Genomic DNA, 21833 nt, shown 5'->3' with positions numbered 1-21833 from the left:
CAGCCAGGCTGAAAGTCTATGAATAAGAGCAAGGATTTGGATGCTGCCACTAATAGATCTAATGGTTTCCAATAAAAAACCATTAGCATAAAGACATGGGGATATTACAGTAATAATGTGCTGGTCATAAAATTAGGCATGAAATTGATTCCAGCATTTTGTTAAGATGCACTCAAATAAGCATCTATTTTAAAAAAAGTTGTATTTGTTCTCTAGATACTCTGTTAAAGTCCTGAGCATCATATAGACCAGTGTTTCTCAAACTTTTTCAGACTTAACCAATAAAAAATAATGTCACCCAACTCCCCAAATACACTAAAACAATAACAAATTACATTTGAGTTGCGTTAATAGTGAGAATAATCCAGATATGATACTATCTATTCGACTCTGAAGCCGTTTTTAAACCGTTTGAGAAACAATTTTCACTTGGAATATATTAATTTAAAATGTTATATTCTACCAATACACTCTGCCTCTGATTCCAACATTTGTGGTTTTTAGGTTTCAACTTTCCTGTTTCATCAAAGGATTAATTTTAACCCTCTCAGGCTCAAATTAATTTGTAGTAACAGGAAAAATCAGATATTTAGCTGTTGCAAATCTGCAGTGCCTGCCTTGAGAGGCTTAAAGACTGGACAGCAACAGATGAATTGAAACAATCTCTAAACGATCAACAACAAAAGCTTAATTTCCTTTGCACTTAAGCACTTGTAGATTTTGTGGAGAAAAAGTTTTTTTTAAATGATTTTTGAAATATCCCCAGCAGTATTCCAAGTCAACCTGTTAAATTGTGTGTCTGCAAGCATGTCTCTGATGATGGTCCTAGATTTTGGGCACAAGGTTCCTGACGAGCCTCTGGAGATCCTGAGTCCGGCGTTGGGTCGTCTCCAGCACCTTTTCGTGGTTTCATATTCTGCCACCACTTTGTTGGTGATCAGACACAAACCAAGAACGCGTAAGCCGCAGTGACGAGCGACCACCACCTCAGGGGCCGTGCTCATACCTGGACACAGACACACAGTCGCACCTAGGGATGGGTATTGATAAGATTTTATCGATATCGATGCCATTGTCGATTCTGCTTATCGATCCGATTCCTTATCGATTCCCTTATCGATACCTCTTGTGAATTTTGTACTAAAAGTAGGCTTTACAGGTTTTCTATGTAATGTACCTGTAATGTACCTGTGGTCATTGAGTCTTAAATTAAATAAATATGAAACTGGTCACTGTATCCTTGATCTCTGGACATAAATAAAAATAAACAAAACGGTGTTTCGCTTTGAAGTTATTAATTCCGACTGGACTCTGTCATTCTAACTTGACTCGTCAGAGAGCCGCGCAGCGTTTGCAGCTGTGTGAACAGAACGGAGGACGATTCTTTTTTCTTTCTCGGACAGGAGTCCCAGTTAATGACTTTAATCCACACAAAAGTGACTCACGATTCACATATTCAGGGATGAAAGTGGTGAAAAACAAAAAAAGCTGAAACCAAAATTACCCCCCAACACCACGTGCACGAAAATGTTTGAATTCTTGAAGCTCTGAAATGCAATCTGGGACTATTCCAGACGATAAACTGCGGTGAGTGCAGCATCCATTTAGTTAGAAAAAAAACCCCAACTTTCCTTATTCAGATTAATTCCAGTAGTATTCTGCTCTTACTAGGATGCAGCAGTTTTCTAACTTGGCAGATAGTTCTGGAGGAAATCACTGAAGAAATTAACAAATTGAAAATGTGGTTTGACCAAAACAAATTGTCATTAAACTTAAATAAAACAGGGATGAAGTGGAGGTGTGAGAGTCACTAGGTGTTCACAGGAAACACTTATTTATTTCTATATGTATTTATTTATTTATGTATGTTCATTGTTAGTTGGTTTTCTGTTTTCTGTTGTGTTTTTATTCTGGTTCTTTTTGTCTCTTTCTCTAAAATTGTATATAATAACTAATCATTAGATTAGTTATTATTACTATTATTGTTGTGGTTGCTATTATTATTAATATATAAACAAAAATAAATTTTAAAAATATTACAATCTGTAATACATTTGACTCTTTTACGACAACAAATGCTTATTATACAGAAAACAAATTCACACAAAGGTGCTGACAGCTGCAACAGCATAATACTAACTTTAACATTGAGAATGCCATAGACATGCTAATGCATTAGCATCGGCCCCGTTTTTAAGTTATAAAATACATCTATCAACTGTTTTGAAAGACCATAACAGGTCGGTTTAACATAAAAAAACGTAAATAATACTCACAGACATATGCTCTTTAGGGTTTTAGCGTGGGAAAATTAAGATAAAGCGAAAGAAAAAAATGAATCAACAAAGCAATAGATTGAAGCACTGCCTCAATCTACGAATCACTGCTTCAATTGGTTCAAGGTTCAAAGCAAAGCTGCACTGCAGAAAAGTTGATTACAGACCCGCTGCAAGGTCTGTAATCAATGTAGAGAAATGATCGTTTTCCTGACAAACACCCCCAAAAACAACGGCCACTCTGAAGGACTGATGAGGGAATCGTTAAGCAAAAAGGTTATTGATGTGGGTGGATCGAATCATTTCTTAACGATACCCGAAAGGAATCGGTTCTTGATACCCATCTCTAGTCGCACCCCAACCCAAAGGTCAACAGATAATCCCCTGGTTTCTGTCAGGCAGCGATTACTGTCTGAATCCCACTGCGTTGGATGTGAGTCGACATACATCAGTGTTATAAATCCTTTATGAGATAATCTCTCAGAGATGATGAAAGAAGGAAAGCAGGTAAAGTGCAAAACCGAGATGAAATCAACAAATGTGGCTTTGGGATGTGAACTGTGATGGTGTCCTGTGTGGTTGACTTACCTATAGTGTCTGCGCCCAGTTTCTGCAAGAGTCTGCACTCTGCTACGGTCTCGTATGTTGGTCCGGCCACGATGCAATAAACCCCTTGTTGCAGAAAGTCACCGCAGCCCTGTTCATGTGCCGTTTCCCGAGCCAGAGTCCTCAGCTCGTGGTCATAAGCGTCTGACATACAAGGGAAGCGCGTGCCAAACCTGGTGAGATACATGATTGGCAAAGGATTCGAACTGTGTGTTTATTCTTGAAAAATTAAAATGTCCCCTGCCGGCCTTGAGGACCATTGGTGCTTGCATGCATCTCACTGTGTACTGCGTAAACAGCAAAAGTGGAGTTGGACACACCCCCAAATGCACTTGTACCATGCACATTAGACCATGTGCAGATAGGGCCCTGTGTGTTTTCTCAATGCCACTTTTGGGATGTTTCAGTTCAAACGAACATGTTGCCCGTGGTGATCCACGGGCTCTTGATTGGGTAGTGTAAAAAAAATAGGCAGCTGACATGTTTCATTGTTCATCCTTATCCCAAACTACATAAACATACCAAATGATAAATAGCGTGTCTGTTTAAGAAGCTGTTGCTGATGGGTTGTAATGTACCTGTGATCATTGTGTCCACACAGGGGGTTGTAATGTACCTGTGGTCATTGTGTCCACACAGGGGGTTGTAATGTACCTGTGATCATTGTGTCCACACAGGGGGTTGTACTGTACCTGTGGTCATTGTGTCCACACAGGGGGTTGTAATGTACCTGTGGTCATTGTGTCCACACAGGGGGTTGTACTGTACCTGTGGTCATTGTGTCCACACAGGGGGCTGTACTGTACCTGTGATCATTGTGTCCACACAGGGGATTGTACTGTACCTGTGATCATTGTGTCCACACAGGGGGTTGTAATGTACCTGTGGTCATTGTGTCCACACAGGGGGTTGTACTGTACCTGTGATCATTGTGTCCACACAGGGGGCTGTACTGTACCTGTGGTCATTGTGTCCACACAGGGGGTTGTAATGTACCTGTGGTCATTGTGTCCACACAGGGGGTTGTAATGTACCTGTGGTCATTGTGTCCACACAGGGGGCTGTACTGTACCTGTGGTCATTGTGTCCACACAGGGGGTTGTAATGTACCTGTGGTCATTGTGTCCACACAGGGGGCTGTACTGTACCTGTGGTCATTGTGTCCACACAGGGGGTTGTAATGTACCTGTGGTCATTGTGTCCACACAGGGGGCTGTACTGTACCTGTGGTCATTGTGTCCACACAGGGGGCTGTACTGTACCTGTGGTCATTGTGTCCACACAGGGGGCTGTACTGTACCTGTGGTCATTGTGTCCACACAGGGGGCTGTACTGTACCTGTGGTCATTGTGTCCACACAGGGGGTTGTAATGTACCTGTGGTCATTGTGTCCACACAGGGGGCTGTACTGTACCTGTGGTCATTGTGTCCACACAGGGGGTTGTACTGTACCTGTGGTCATTGTGTCCACACAGGGGGTTGTAATGTACCTGTGGTCATTGTGTCCACACAGGGGGTTGTAATGTACAGGTGGTCATTGTGTCCACACAGGGGGCTGTACTGTACCTGTGGTCATTGTGTCCACACAGGGGGTTGTACTGTACCTGTGATCATTGTGTCCACACAGGGGGTTGTACTGTACCTGTGGTCATTGTGTCCACACAGGGGGTTGTAATGTACAGGTGGTCATTGTGTCCACACAGGGGGCTGTACTGTACCTGTGGTCATTGTGTCCACACAGGGGGTTGTACTGTACCTGTGATCATTGTGTCCACACAGGGGGTTGTACTGTACCTGTGATCATTGTGTCCACACAGGGGGTTGTACTGTACCTGTGGTCATTGTGTCCACACAGGGGGTTGTAATGTACCTGTGGTCATTGTGTCCACACAGGGGGTTGTAATGTACAGGTGGTCATTGTGTCCACACAGGGGGCTGTACTGTACCTGTGGTCATTGTGTCCACACAGGGGGTTGTACTGTACCTGTGATCATTGTGTCCACACAGGGGGTTGTAATGTACAGGTGGTCATTGTGTCCACACAGGGGGTTGTACTGTACCTGTGGTCATTGTGTCCACACAGGGGGTTGTAATGTACCTGTGGTCATTGTGTCCACACAGGGGGTTGTACTGTACCTGTGATCATTGTGTCCACACAGGGGGTTGTAATGTACAGGTGGTCATTGTGTCCACACAGGGGGCTGTACTGTACCTGTGGTCATTGTGTCCACACAGGGGGTTGTACTGTACCTGTGGTCATTGTGTCCACACAGGGGGTTGTAATGTACAGGTGGTCATTGTGTCCACACAGGGGGTTGTAATGTACAGGTGGTCATTGTGTCCACACAGGGGGTTGTAATGTACAGGTGGTCATTGTGTCCACACAGGGGGTTGTACTGTACCTGTGATCATTGTGTCCACACAGGGGGTTGTAATGTACAGGTGGTCATTGTGTCCACACAGGGGGCTGTACTGTACCTGTGGTCATTGTGTCCACACAGGGGGTTGTAATGTACAGGTGGTCATTGTGTCCACACAGGGGGTTGTAATGTACCTGTGATCATTGTGTCCACACAGGGGGTTGTAATGTACAGGTGGTCATTGTGTCCACACAGGGGGTTGTACTGTACCTGTGATCATTGTGTCCACACAGGGGGTTGTAATGTACAGGTGGTCATTGTGTCCACACAGGGGGCTGTACTGTACCTGTGGTCATTGTGTCCACACAGGGGGTTGTACTGTACCTGTGGTCATTGTGTCCACACAGGGGGTTGTAATGTACCTGTGATCATTGTGTCCACACAGGGGGTTGTAATGTACCTGTGGTCATTGTGTCCACACAGGGGGTTGTACTGTACCTGTGGTCATTGTGTCCACACAGGGGGTTGTAATGTACCTGTGGTCATTGTGTCCACACAGGGGGTTGTACTGTACCTGTGGTCATTGTGTCCACACAGGGGGTTGTACTGTACCTGTGGTCATTGTGTCCACACAGGGGGTTGTAATGTACCTGTGATCATTGTGTCCACACAGGGGGTTGTACTGTACCTGTGGTCATTGTGTCCACACAGGGGGTTGTAATGTACCTGTGATCATTGTGTCCACACAGGGGGTTGTACTGTACCTGTGGTCATTGTGTCCACACAGGGGGTTGTAATGTACCTGTGATCATTGTGTCCACACAGGGAGTTGTAATGTACCTGTGATCATTGTGTCCACACAGGGGGTTGTAATGTACCTGTGATCATTGTGTCCACACAGGGGGTTGTAATGTACCTGTGATCATTGTGTCCACACAGGGGGTTGTTCCCGGCGAATCCTGGCAGGTTGATGTGATCTTTAATGATCATTATGTCACCGACACCGTAGCTGTCATTGAGTCCGCCTGCTGCGTTTGTCACGATCAGAGTCTGCATGCCCAGCAGGGAGAAGACCCTCACCAGGTACGTCACCTACACACACAAACACGTGAAGCAGGACCGGATCCAGGTACCAGTGGGCAAAGGAGAGTTACTGATCAGTTACATTTTGTGCGTTCTGTAAGTTCTGAGGTTTGTCTCCTGTAAAATATTTGACTGGAGACTGTTGAACTGCATTGAACTGAACCTATTTAACCAGAATATTTGGAAACATATTTTTCTCCACATTGTGTCTGTGGAGGTATTTTGCTAATTAGAGCGAGTGCTGCTGCCACCTGTGAAGTCAGTTTGAAGTCACTTTGGACTTTGAAATTCTTGAAAAGTATCCATTGACTTTGTTGCTAGAAATTTTCACCTGAAATACCTGCCAGAAATAACATTTCTGTTGCTCATTTTATTGCAGAATCCGATTTTTATTTTAATTTTTAATTTTATTTTATTCATTTATTTATTTAGGGGAGGTGATGGTCTAGTGATTAAGGTGTTGGGCTTGAGACCAGAAGATCCTCGGTTCAAATCCCAGCCTGACTGGAAAATCACTAAGGGCCCTTGGGTAAGGTCTTTAATCCCCTAGTTGCTCCCGGTGTGTAGTGAGTACCTTGTATGGCGGCAGCCTCACATCAGGATGAATGTGAGGCATTACTGTAAAGCACTTTGAGCATCTGATGCAGATGGAAAAGCGCTATATAAATGCAGTCCATTTACCATTTATTGTACAGAAAGTCCCATTTAAAATATCCCAGCATTCCTTTCCCCTGCTGGCACAGGAAAGGTGTGTAAAATATAGGAAAGTTATCGCTTAAAAGAAATTATTTCCAGCATTCAAATTAAAAATAAAAACTAATGATTCAGCATTTAGCTTCCCAGATCATCAATTTTACAGTAAAATTGTACAAATGTGGATACAAGCACCAAATGTGACACAGTGTGTTATGCCCAGCCCTGATCTAGAAGTTGATCCATATTTTGCCCCTTCCTTTTACTCACCGTCAGCTTCTGCTTGGATTTATTAGTTGTTTATTTTCATTATCCTGGGTTCTATTTTACTTTGCTACTTTTTCTGTGTCACTTTCTACACTTCAGCCATGGTTCAGTTCTAGTCTAAGTTTTACTGCCGGTTTGTTTTCATTGTCTGTTATTTAGTTATCATTTGTTTATTTCTGCTGTTCTCAATGGTTTTGTTCCGTCACCTTGTTTCTTTGTCACTGGATTCTTTAGCCATCTTTCCAGTTTTCTCCAGCCAGTTTGTGTTTGCTTTATCGATGATTAGTTTATCACTTGTATCACTTGAGTCGGGTCCCTTAAGCCCCCGTCACACATAGCAAGAATGTGCAAGAACCAGCCCAAAACAGCAAATATTGCCATCATCGGACACAGTTGGGAGGAAAAGAGGCGTGGCCAGCAGTGTCAGAACGCATCCAGATTACCTCGTCCACACCTGCACGATGGCATCCAAAGTGCATGTAGACAACAGTTTAGATGACACAGACTGCTATCAGACGGCCATAAAAAGCTCTGCAGACTGCCCGATGTCCAAACGTCTGGATGGCAAACATGGGACCAGAGTGGGAGGGAGCGCTGTGTTCCTCTAGTCCCTGCCGGTACTGAACATCGGAATACAACCAACGTATGGACCGGACTCATGCCACATGTGTCAAAGCCGGCATAGTGCAGTCACTCACTCACCCATGCAATCACATCTGCGCTCGTCCTCCCCTTCACAGCACTACTGACCTCATGTGTGTGTGCGTGTGTAGAGTAAGTGCTGGACTGATGACATGATCGCTGGGTGTGTGTGTGTGTGTGTGTGTGTGTGTGTGCGTGTGTGTGTTCATAATGGCTGAATGAACAGTTACGCGTGTGTGTGTAGAGTAGGTGCTGGACTGATGACATGAACGCTGGGTGTTTGTGTGTGTGTATGTGTTCATAATGGCCGAATAAACAGTTACGCGTGTGTGCGGGGGGCGCACATGCATGCCGTTGCCAGCTACTGGACACTGCTGGCAGTGGGCCATGCTGTCCCATGCATCAGATGCAGCCTTTCCAGGGAACTTTAATTTCTTTTTTGTGTGTGTTTTGGCTTACTTCAGCAGCACAACGCAACTCTGGACACCGCAATGGTTGGATTGTCACATGGAATTTATTTTTGCGTGGTTGATTCCAGCACACAGTAGCCGGGTGAGAGGATTTTAACCACAGGCTGCAGTCCTGGCTCCACGTCCACCCTGTGCTGTGAAACACTCCTGGGCCATTGTTGGAGGTGAGATTCATGTTTATTAATGCTGTCATGGCCTGGCACCACGTTACATCTCCTACAGAGTTAGAAGGTGATCAGGTAATAATTTGTCTATTACAGCGGTGAAATCCATTCAGCTACAAGCCTGATGCGTGCAATGACGCGTTACTGTGCATGAGACCACGGAGAGGCACAGCTGCCCATGGTATATGGAGATATGATGGAGACAATAATTCATATTATTTACATCACTCATGGGAAGGAATGGACAAATATCTGTACTGTAAGGTGTATTGTGGATATAACAGCCTGTTCAGATTAGCGGTGGTGTGCGCGCAAATCCTATGTGCTCCCGGGGGGAGGGGGGTACATTGGAGGTGGACATTATTATATGTGGCACGTGCAAGTCATCCCGGCAGGCTTTGACGTGCCAGAGCCATCTCGAGGTTCCCTCGTACGTACTCAAATCATTTTGGATCCTGTTTTGCTGCCATTAGAATATGTAAATTGCGGTCAGATGGTCCTCAGACTGCACATGGACCACTGTCGGATAGTTGTCCCATCTCGATGGCGCCCAGAGGGTTTTGAACATGTGCAACACATTTGTGGCCTCTGGCCGATTGGGACCGACTGTGTGGACTCTCGCAGATGGCTGTCAGAACATTTTCGAACTGCAACTCCACACGTTTTGGATGTGGGCCAAATTGTCATTTTTGATGCCATTCAGCCTCAATCTGGCTATGTGTGATGGCGGGTATTAGGAAAAACGTGGGTGTTTTTCTGACTCCAATAACTTTCAGGGTTCTGGCCCGTTTTTGACCCAATTTAGGCATGTACCTGGCAACACCCCACCAAACCCATGTCCCAAATTTGGCTTATCTGGGTCCCATAAGAAAAAAGTGGATACTATTCTGACTCCAGTAACTTTCATAGTTCCAGCCTGATTGTGTCAATAATCATGAATCATATCCATTACTCCACCCCCAGCTGAAACTGCATGCCAGGTTTGAAACAGATCGGCCCAGTGACCGCTGAGAGGTAGTCCAGAAACCTCTGCATGACAGACAGACACACAGATATGTACCAGCAATTATAATAAGATTTAAGAAAATATATCTGCTGATGATGTGTAAAAGGAAAACTTGATGTAATAGTTTTCATTACAGTATTTGTGCACATACAGTAGACATAAAAATACACTGATAAAATGTCCTGCACAAAAAAGAACAAAAAAAAACAAAACAAACAAACAATGAAGTTTAACTGCGTCTTCAGACAATCTGTCTGTCGAACAGATGTTTTGTTTATAGACAAAACAATGATAGCGGAGCAGCAAACCGCCGCCTGGCATTCTCTGTTACAGAGGCCAGTGACGGCTCTGGAGAATCATCTCTTTGTCTGCAGATGGACCCCGGGCCGTGTGTGGGATTGTCTCATATTTAGGGTGAGACACGCGTGTTATCATCCCGAGGTCAGGACGTCTCGTATAAATAAATGGTCAATGTTCATTTGCTCATCTGCTGGTGTTGTGCACCGCATGAGAGTGCTTCCATTAGGACGGCGGGACAACCGTGTCACATAATTTAAAAAGAGAGAGAGGAAATTCTGGATTTAACCAAGATGAGATCTCAGAGGTCTCCTGACCAGATCCAAATGCCTGCGAGTCAGCGGGAAAACACAAATATAAACCTGAATAAAAGGTGTTGCCACTATCTGCCCATTAATTGCCAGATTAAGGGTCACAGGGGTCGCTGGAGTTCACTTAACCTGCATGTCTTTAAGCCGGAGCACCTGGAGGGACCTCACACAAACACGGGGAGAACACGCCAACACCACAGCAAAAGAACCAGGCAGGAAGAGAACCCGGAACCTTCTTGCTGTGAGGCAACAGTGCAAACCCCTAATCCACACCAGCCGCCTCATATTTCTTCATTCATTCATTCATTATTTTGCTGCTTATCCGGGTCTAGATCATGGATGTGATGTCCAACCTCTGAGCTAAACGTCCTCTTTTTGTTTCCTGTCTGCATTCCTTTTGTTCATAGTTGCAGAACCATTTTGAACCAGAACAGCAGGTTCACTGCGGAACATTTGAACAGTCTCCTGTAATCTGCAGCAACAGGAGAGTTAACTCACTTTGGTGGAGTTCTTGTAGCTCCGCCCATCCCAAAGACTCCCCCATTTTTTTCATTTATTTTAATCTTTTAGAGCATTTTCAGGGTCATCAAAGCACTTTGTGATGTTCTCGTGTCCTCGGGATGTGGGCGGCAGAGCAGGTGGTCAGGTGGACTGCCAGTATGTAGACTTGGATTTGGTTCCTTCCTGTCCGCCTCCTTGGACAAGACACTTTGTCTGCATTGTCCCAGTCCACCCACCCTCACAAACAGTTGGACCTGCTGATGCCTCGTCCGTCCGTCCCCGCCTGCTCTAATGTAACACTTGGTGAACGTCTACTTCACTGGATCAGTAATGATTGATCTTGTCTCGTTGTATTGATGGAAGCAGCGGTACCGAAGTGACGCTTTACTGGACATTAATTGTTAAACTGCAGCAAACTTGAGCTCTGCTCTAGCATGCTGTCTGACACTCTGAGCTTCACCTTTGTCCTCACACAGATATTTTGTTGAGAAAGAAGGTCATATGTACATATGAGCACATTACATCTGTAAGTGTTCAGGTTTATACTTTAATACCTCACCTGTCTGTGGAGAAAAAAAAACCCTGAAAATATGTATTTTAGGAAATGTATTAAAGTATATGATATTTCCCAAATAATATCTGTTTTTGTAGGTTTCTTTAGTCATAGTATGGGATTTACAATATGAGTTCATAAAATATACTTTATTATGATCACAGCCAATAAAGGCGCTGAGATTGCACCTAATGTTAGCATAAGCTGAGCAACGGGATTTATAACGTCTTTAAAAAGGAGCTGAGGACCTGAGCGACTGGAGCACCTTAAAGTAGGAGTTTACCCTGAATTTAGTTGTTCACGTCTTGAGAACGTGCTAGCATCACATAATGTCATGCTAACAGGCTAAAGTTACCATGAAAATTCACTAGTGTCATATAAAGTGATGTTAACAGGCCTCAAGCTGGCATGAAATGTTAGCATGCTAATGGGATAAATCCTATAATGCGATATGACATGGGTAGTGTCATATAAAGACATAACTGGCTAATGTTAGCATGAAAATATTAGCATGGTGACAGGTTCATGTTAACATGCTAACTCGCTAGTGTCATACTATAGTGTGATGCTAACAGGCTAATGCTAGCATGAGCTGAGTGCCTCCATTGTCAGCAATGGGATTTCTAATGTGATTAAAAAATACTTAGTAAAATCTTACTTCATATCCTTTGGTAATTTTACATGTTGCCTGAAAAAAATTACAGACTGTGTGTGCATTTTATTTTTTACTTTTTTACCAGACAGACAGACTAGATAACGAAGAGATTTGGGCCTACGGGACTATGGGATAGAATCATGGCAGACATGACGTTACTGTCATTACTTAAGACTGTTATTACATTTTTTTGTTTTTTGTTTTTGTTTTGTTTTTTACTTTGTGCACTGGCAAAGAGGTGGGGAAAGGTACTGTGCGGTTGTGTGTGTGTGTGTGTGTGTGTGTGTGTGTGTGTGTGTGTGTGTGTGTGTGTGTGTGTGTGTGTGTGTGTGAACAACATGATAAATAAATCCAAGAAGACTGGATGGATTTCCACCAAACCTGGTGGGAATATTACTTGGACAGATATCTCGAGATGATGAACTTTTGGAGAGGATCAGGTCAAAGTCAACAAAAACATTGTGCAAAAAACATATTTTCTCAGCAACCAGTAGAGCTTGAGAGATGATCTTAAGTTTAGATTGATCAGCAACATATTTATGATTGGTTATTATAAGGGGTGTCATGATGAAGTCATGCTGATTCAGAGTGAGCAGGGTTTGCATCACACCTCTGATGCCTTTGATTTTGTTTGAAATTGACACTTAAAGCAGAACTAAACTCTTCTGATGCTTTTTCAGGGAAAATTACTACTCAGTGGATGACGCACATCGACAGACATAAATGCAGAGAAACAGCAAGTGTGGTGCTAGAGGCAGATGGTGGCTGTTAACGCTGACTTTATCTGTGCAAATACAATGAACAGACTTTGTTTTAAGCCACCAATAAAATAATTTAAAATAAATGAAGCCATTTATAAGATATTTCCTTCCAGCATATTTTGGCTGTGTCAAACCATATCACACATTCCTCCTCCAAGTTCCATCAGTTTGTTGATCCATCCTTTACTGAGTGCATGTGCACAAACTAATACAGACACCGGATCTGCACCTTGCAAAAACTTGCTTTGCACTGCATCATTTGAATAAAACTACAGGTCTGTGCCACCCACCTCTGCATGGTTACAAAACTCCCAGAATTCCTGAAAAATGCTAATTGGTACCTGTAACTATGATTGTTGGTGCACATCCACAAAACAATATTGATTTGTGTTTCTTAATACATTCCTGTCAGTCGGTACACATACTGACAGTAATCACTTGTGACTAGCTTACGGTATGCATGTTGTATCCCTCGTAGAAGCGGAATCATCCCTGCATGCAAACACACTTGCAGCCCTCCAATTTGCCAAACACCAGCTGACCCGCGTGGCCTGGAACTGGAACATAGCACATTCAGAGTTTGAGCAGCTGTTAGAATGTGTACATTTAAAGGGGTCATAATGGCACAGCATCTGAATACTCAGCTAGGAAGTATGGGGTACCTCAAGGTTCTGTTCTAGGTCCGCTGTTATTTTCTCTGTACTATATGTTGGGCCACTTGGTCAGATTATTCACAGCTGTGGGACTGACTCTCACTGTTGTGTTGATGCTGTTGACCTGCAGATGTACATGCCTGTTAATGTTGGTAATGTCTCAGATTGCAAAACTGGATGTTTGCCTGGTTGCCGTGGAAAACTGTGGCTATCATCTGATGTCCTACTTTTGAATGTGGGAAGACTGCAGTGGCTGATATTGGCCCTGCTGTGCAGAGACTTCCAGATGATGAATTACTGCTGTCACCAGGGGACTGTGTGATTCATCACAGCGAAAATGTTAGAAATCTTGGTGCGACATTTGATCCATCATCATGTTTTGATCTCCATAATAGAGAGGAGGTGAAGACTGCCCATTTTTATTCACAAAACACTGCAGTGACTAGAGCTAATCTGTCTGTGGCAGATGACAAAATCTGGCACGGCACTCAGAAATCTGATGTCTGGATTAACACATAAGAGTACAGTATGTACAGGTGATTCAGAATATGGCTGTTAGAAGTTGTTTGAATAAACCAGGAGATTTGGTCACTACCAGTGAAGGACAACCCTTCACTGGTAGTGACCATGAGTGGGTTTAGAAAGTGGATGGACAGATTTGGTCAGATCAGATCCGATTTATCTTCCCTTCACAGGCTTCCTGTGACTTTAAGTGCAGATTCTAAGATTTTAATGTTGAATTTATGGTTCTAAGTGGTCATGCCCCCATCTACCATGCAGAACGTACTGAGCCTTACGTGCCTTCTTGTATCCTGCAGTCTCAGCATAGAGGCTTACTTGTCATGTCCCGAGGCTGTAGAAGATGTCAGAGGGCTTTAGAGCCTTTGCTTATCATGTTCCTACTTTGTGGAAAAAAATAGTGTGCTAAAAAGGGCCTCATCATGTCATCTGCTTTAAAAACATTTTACAGTGTTCAACTTGATTTGCCCCTCTGGTGGCAAAACACAACAAAACACAAATGAGTGAATACCTGCAATCCTAGCATAGTCTGTAAATACACTAACTTATATGTTGCCTGTAAGAGTAAAGACTTGTGAATAAATACAATACTGCACCATACTGCTTCACCTCAGGGAGCTTTGGTGCAGTTAAGTCACCAAAAAACCTCTTGCTTTAGTCTACCATCTAAATGACATCACATCAGCTTCCAGTGTACCTGGCTCTGTAAGGGAAGGATGGATGACCATTTGATTGGTTTAATTTATGTTTTGCCTGAAACACGTGGCTGCGACAGACAGATGGTTATTCCAGAGAAGTGGGGATGGAGCTGTTGTGTGTCTAGGTGGTTTTTATCCAGGGCCCAACCCGGTTCTGTAGTGTGAAAGATGCAAACAAATGATGTACCAGTTGTGTCCATACCTGACCTGACCAAAACATGCCTATGACGAATTGACTAACTGCTACCCCTTTGTATCCTGTAGGGATGGGGACAGACCTCATATATGGAGTCTGAGTTGAGACAAAAACCTTAAAAGGTTGAGTGTGGGTTGAGAACAAGACTTTGGGATTTTGGAGTGGCCAAAACCAAGACTATGAATTTAAGTAGACTTAACATCACCCCTGTTAATATTCAAAACTGATATTTCTGTACAGGAAACAGGTTCAGCAGCAGGTCAACCTGAACCCTATGAGGTCAAATGGTCAAAAAAAATACCTAAACTGATGTTGCAAAGTCTTTGAGAGAGATTTTGAGCTCATTTGATGGCTCACATTAGAATGTGTTAAGGGTCTATTCACAATATGATGAGAAGCAGCTGATGCCGGCCGACGTAGCATTCACAGAAATCTCTGTGAAATGCACCCTGCTTTCCTTGCACTTTCCGCTTTAACACTTTACGCACTTTACTTAATAACTAAAAGCAGTTGGACAAGCCCCAAATGCACCAATGCTATGTGCTTCAGTCCGTACGCTACAGACAGTAAAGGTGGGGCCTTAACGTTTTAAGCCAGAAATACCTCAGACACTAATGTGTTTCATTTATAAAAGAAAAAGATAATAATTTCTTAAAAACAGTCTTTTCTGTGCCTGTTGCATTAAATGTAAATGAGCTACTGTTTGCCACGTCCCTTTAAGAAGGAGCATTTCCAGCTTTCTTAAATCCAGTGAGACATTCTGATCGCTGTACTTTACCCTCTTGTCTAAGACATCAAATAGAAATTGAGATATGAACAAATGGAGGTATGAGATGTCTCACATGAAACACCAAACATACTTAACCATAAAAGGTAAATGAAAACAGATTTTTTTTTCATAATATGACCCCTTTAATAATGTATGAACACTGCTTTGTCCTAAAAACTTGATATCACACCAGTGCTCATGGGGAATCCTGGTATATCCTTATAGGGGAAAACAGTCTTGTTGTCCAGCAGGTCGGCCAGACCTCCAAGTCCCGAACCACAGATGATGGCAACTTTTGGATGCAGGTCCGTGTGGGCCAACAGCCAGTCTGCCCTCTCCTTGTACTCCTCATAGCTGAAAATCAAAAGTAAAGAATGAGTGTTCAATGTCAAATTTCTCATTATCATTAATGCATTTATGATAATGACCACAATTCTCATTCTCATCGAGGAACACCAAAATCCATTGGCCTCAAAGCTCATTGGATTTAATGATTTTGCAACTGCATTTACACACACACACACACACACACACACACACACACACACACACACACACACACACACACACACACACACACACACACACACACACACACACACACACACACACACACACATCTTCAACCGCTTAGTCCAATCAAGGGTCGCGGGACTGCATTTATACTGACTCATAAATACCGCATTCTGAAAGTACTCCATGTTCTCCTGGTTAGTATTTGAAAATGTGTTTTAGTACAATGGATTCCAGTAAACCTCTATTTCACAGCTTAAAGGCAGAATGGAATTCATTTCTCAGAAAGCTACATATTTTTACTGAAAGAAAAATTTGGCACTATGCAAAGTTGTCCCGACTTCCTGGAGTGACTCCTTTTGTTAAAGGGTCAAATGTTTCGTCTGAGGAGAAAGTGGCTTCATACATGATTGTCGTGTACGTGGTGGATTTCTGTTCTTGATGTACAACTACCTAATGTTACAGATGACAGGTCTGTGGCATATAAAATGGTTTGGATTAAGGTAATGTTATTTTTTTGAGAGAAATTTTGTATGTGAGGTAGGTAGATAGGTGTCTATATAGACTACTTGTCAAAAGTTTGGACACACTCTCCCATTCAACTGACTAGAGTGGTATTCAAGTGTTTGGCTCCATGGCCTCTGAGTCCAACTGGAGTCATGAGGTCACTGGACAGAGGTGTTTCTCAATGCCAAGAACATTGCAGGGGAACAAAGGTCCAAGTCTTTAGGTTCCTGGTACTTCCTGTCTTACTTTATGGTTGTGAGTCTTGGATGCAACCAGTGACTTAAAGCGATGACTGGATGTCTTTGTACCACTGGAATGACTTTCTGCCAAACAAGTGGTTACTTAGGGAGACTAAGATGAGGAGGATCGCTTGCGTGAGGGAGTAGGGATGGGTATCAAGAACCGGTTCCTTTAAGGGTACCGTTAAGAAATGATTTGATCCATTGACATCAATAAGCTTTTTGCTTAACGATTCTGTTATCGGTCCTTCAGAGTGGCCGTTATTTTGGGGTCGTGTTTGTCGGGAAAATTATAATTTCTCTACATTGATTACAGACCCTGCAGCGGGTCCGTAATCAACTTTTCTGCAGCGCTGCTTTGCTTTGAACCTTGAACCAATCGAAGCAGTGGTTCACAGATTGAAGCAGTGCTTCGATCTATTGCTTCGTTTATTTTTTCTTTCTTTCTGAAACAGTCGATAGATGTATTTTATAAGTTAAAAACAGGAGCGATGCTAATGCGTTAGCATGTCTATGGCATTTTCAATGTTAAAAGTTAGCATTAAGCAGTTGCAGCTGTCACGTTCGGGTGCATTTGTTTTCAAATTGTAATATTTTTCAAATTTATTTTTGTTTATATATTAATAATCGAATGATTATTATATACAATATATACTGATTATATACAATTTTAGAGAAAGAGACAAAAAGAACCTGAATAGAAACACAACAGAAAAATATAAAACCAACTAACAATGAACATACATAAATAAATAAATAAATACATACATACATACAGAAATAAATAAGTGTTTCCTGTGAACACCTAGTGACTCTTACACCTCTATTTCATCTCTGTCTTATTTAAGTTTAATGACAGTTTGTTTCAGTCAAACCATATTTTCAATTTGTTAATTTCTTCAGTGATTTCCTCCAGAACTATCTGCCAAACTAGAAAACTGCTGCATCCTATTAAGAGCAGAATACTACTGGAATGAATTTGAATAAGGAAAGTTGGTTTTTTTTTCTCACCTAAATGGATGCTGCACTCACTCCAGTTTATTCTCTGGAATAGTCCCAGATTGCATTTCAGAGCTTCTAGAATTCAAACATTTTTTGTGCATGTGGTGTTGGGGGGTAATTTTGGATTTCAGCTTTTTTGTTTTTCACCACTTTCATCCCTGAATACACGTATGTCAATTGTGAGTCACTTGTGTGCGGATTAAAGTTACTAACTGGGACTCCTGTCTTGTTGCGAGAAGGAAACGAGAATCATCCTCCGTTCTGTTCACACAGCTCCAAACACTGCGCAGCTCTCTGACGAGTCAAGTTAGAATGACAGAGTCCAGTCGGAATTAATAACTTCAAAGCGAAACAACGTTTTGTTTATTTTTATTTATGTCCAGAGATCAAGGATACAGTGACCAGTTTCATATTTATTTACTTTAAGACTCAATGAAATACATAGACAACCTGTAAAGCCTACTTTTAGTACAAAATTCACGAGGTATCGATAAGGGAATTGATAAGGAATCGGATCGATAAGCAGAATCGGTAATGGCATTGATATCGATAAAATCTTATCAATACCCATCCCTATGAGGGAGTGTCAGCTTCAACATTGTTGTCGTGTGGTGCGTTTCACAGGTTACACGGGTGCCTGAGTATTGAGGACTCCAGCGGTTGGGGAAGGCTATTGGGACACCCATGTTTCACCTGGCTGTAGCACAGATGGTTACTTCTGAGAGGTGTGGTGGACCAGTTGTCTGCCTGCTTGTTTACTATCTAGGACTGAGGCCGGTTCTGTGGTGTTTTGTATGTTGCCATGTGGGACACAGCACATGGTCCCAGATGTGACTTTAAGCGCAGTAGCCGAAGTATTATTTTGAAATATCGATGTGACTGGGAATGCCTTAAGGAACGTGATTATACAAAGTGTGAAGCAGTCTGTACGTCTGGTTATAAATCTGACTCTAGCCTAGTTAATGTTGCCTTCAGGCTGCACCCATCTGCAGCAACACAGCATCTGATGGGTTTTACCCCATTTTAGAGCTGACGTCTAAGATGATTGCTTCATCAAAGTTGCCTTCCAGCTGCAATGTTCCCCCTCTTTGGTTATTTATTTCCACAAAACCAGAGGTCATTTCATGCTTTCTGCAGTGATTGGCTGTCTGCTCCAGACATGTGATGGGTTTTCATGACAGAATTTTCTTTACAGTTGAAGAACTCTCCTGCTCATTAATTGTTAACATGGCAATAACAAATAGGAAACAGAATAGTCTGGGACCATGCTGAGACATGTATGCACATCATTTAGGAGAGGATAACTCAAACTGTTCTAGACTAATATGACCCAATGAACAACTTGGGATATGTGCCAAAATTTCTATCCAGAACGAACAGCCCGAAAATGACCACGCCCTTTTAAAAAATGACCATGCTCTTTTAATTAGAAATGTTACACTCTTTTATCACCCTTCCAAACATGTACTGGTCATTCTGAACATTTTGAATACCTTGGAAAAGCTATAGCTGCTGTAGTTTTGAAAATACAGCTGTATTTGAAGTAGCACTAGTAGTGGCAGGACTAGTAGTAGGACGAAAAAAGGGCGTGATCATTCTCGGACTGTTCACCCCGGATAGAGATTTTGGCACATATCCCAAGTTGTTCATTGGAGTCATATTAGTCTAGAACAGTTGAGTTATCTTCTCCTAAATGATGTGCATACATGTCTCAGCATGGTCCTCTACTAGAAGAAGTAAATCCTACATAGACCTTGAGGCCCATTGATGGCAGTTCTGATCTCCGGATTCCATAGTGTCAAGTGGATGAGAGTCTCTGACTCCCCCTGGATGGGACGCCAGTCCAATGCATGTTACTTGCCCAGCCAAAGCCAGTGTTGCGACCAAACGGTCCCCTCTAAAAATGGGTCCGCCCTGCTTTCACTACACATGCGTCATTGCTGTGCATCACCGATTATCACCTCGTTTCTGCTTCAAACTGCACTCCAATCATCATCTAACTCAGCGACAGATATCTGAAGCTTTTGTAAAACAACCATTTCCACATAAAATCAGCATTATTTCATAATAAAACACAAAGGAAGTGGTCAGAGCGCAGCAGCATGAGGTGCTGGTGCTGCATGAGGTGCTGGTGCTGCATGAGGTGCTGGTGCTGCATTCACTGCGCCTCTGTCATTTCACAGCATCAGTAGTGACTCACTGATTATCGCCTCGTTTCTGCTTAAAACTGACTTTAGAATGATTTAAGAGGTTTTACTTTGACATCTGATGGTGTATAATCACATTATTCCCTTTGTTAACTTTAGGTGTAGAGAGTCAGACTCAGATGTGCTGCTGTGGTCCCAAATGATGGATGTGCAGTGAAGGCAGGGTGGACCCATTTTTAGGGGGAGACCGTTCGGGCTGCGAAACCAGTACCTTTTTTACAGCAGGGAGAACTGTTGAGACAATGTAGATTAAGTGTTCTGTCCAAGGACACAGACCAGTAGCATGAGCAGGCTATAGTGGACAGGAACTCAAAAGTTACGAAGCATTATTATAATATTCTAGAAATCAGCAGAAGTCCCCATCACAGAATGTAGACATATTTTGACACTCAGAATGTCAGTTACAGACACACACCAGACAGAACTTCAATATGTTGTTGGTGTGTAATAATTCATAAACGCTGGTCAATGACTGACATTGTCTACCCTAAAAGCCAAACAACAGCTTTATTTTTTTTACGCCGACAGAATCTTCACCGAAATCCATCTGAATCTTTCGAATGGTTTCCAACTGGCTGTCTCTAACAGTTTCTGACAAAAATTTCATGGAGCAAACCGGCAGCCTCTCAGCCATTTCCCTGACAATAAAAATCTGACAAGGGGGGTGAACCAGTGCTCAATCAAAGCCTGCCCACAGGCGAATGATGCAACCGACAGGCGTGAAAAAACTCACGTATGCTTCAAGCTTGTCTGATGCAAGCACACATGATTCAAATCCATATAGTTTTTGAAAAAAATAAAAAGGTCGGATACTTTTCTAACAGACCTCGTATGTTATTATCATATAAACTGGATATTCGCGCTCACAAAAGCAAAAGTCACAATATATATACAACCCCTGGCAAAAATTATGGAATCACCGGCCTCGGAGGATGTTCATTCAGTTGTTTAATTTTGTAGAAAAAAAGCAGATCACAGACATGACACAAAACTAAAGCCATTTCAAATGGCAACTTTCTGGCTTTAAGAAACACTATAAGAAATCAAGAAAAAAGATTGTGGCAGTCAGTAATGGTTACTTTTTAGACCAAGCAAAGGAAAAAAATATGGAATCACTCAATTCTGAGGAAAAAATTATGGAATCACCCTGTAAATTTTCATCCCCAAAACTAACACCTGCATCATATCAGATCTGCTCGTTAGTCTGCATCTAAAAAGGAGTGAACACACCTTGGAGAGCTGTTGCACCAAGTGGACTGACATGAATCATGGCTCCAACACGAGAGATGTCAATTGAAACAAAGGAGAGGATTATCAAACTCTTAAAAGAGAGTAAATCATCACGCAATGTTGCAAAAGATGTTGGTTGTTCACAGTCAGCTGTGTCTAAACTCTGGACCAAATACAAACAACATGAGAAGGTTGTTAAAGGCAAACATACTGGTAGACCAAGGAAGACATCAAAGCGTCAAGACAGAAAACTTAAAGCAATATGTCTCAAAAATCGAAAAATGCACAACAAAACAAATGAGGAACGAATGGGAGGAAACTGGAGTCAACGTCTGTGACCGAACTGTAAGAAACCGCCTAAAGGAAATTGGATTTACATACAGAAAAGCTAAATGAAAGCCATCATTAACACCTAAACAGAAAAAAACAAGGTTACAATGGGCTAAGGAAAAGCAATTGTGGACTGTGGATGACTGGATGAAAGTCATATTCAGTGATGAATCTCGAATCTGCATTGGGCAAGGTGATGATGCTGGAACTTTTGTTTGGTGCCGTTCCAGTGAGATTTATAAAGATGACTGCCTGAAGAGAACATGTAAATTTCCACAGTCATTGATGATATGGGGCTGCATGTCAGGTAAAGGCACTGGGGAGA

The 21833-nt window shown here is 42.5% G+C and overlaps 1 protein-coding gene across 1 annotated transcript; it reads right to left on the bottom strand.

The window, feature by feature from the left end:
- Positions 1-825: 825 nt before the first annotated feature.
- pnp6 (purine nucleoside phosphorylase 6) lies at positions 826-15881 on the bottom strand. The gene is given in 6 exon segments (XM_034175549.1): positions 826-911; positions 914-1006; positions 2865-3055; positions 6159-6334; positions 13099-13202; positions 15671-15881. Coding segments are annotated over 6 exon segments (861 nt in total).
- Between the last annotated feature and the right edge of the window lie 5952 nt (positions 15882-21833).

This window comes from Thalassophryne amazonica, chromosome 8, assembly GCF_902500255.1.
Source record: "Thalassophryne amazonica chromosome 8, fThaAma1.1, whole genome shotgun sequence".
Lineage (NCBI taxonomy): Eukaryota > Metazoa > Chordata > Actinopteri > Batrachoidiformes > Batrachoididae > Thalassophryne > Thalassophryne amazonica.
This window is presented reverse-complemented; position numbering and strand designations above follow the sequence as displayed.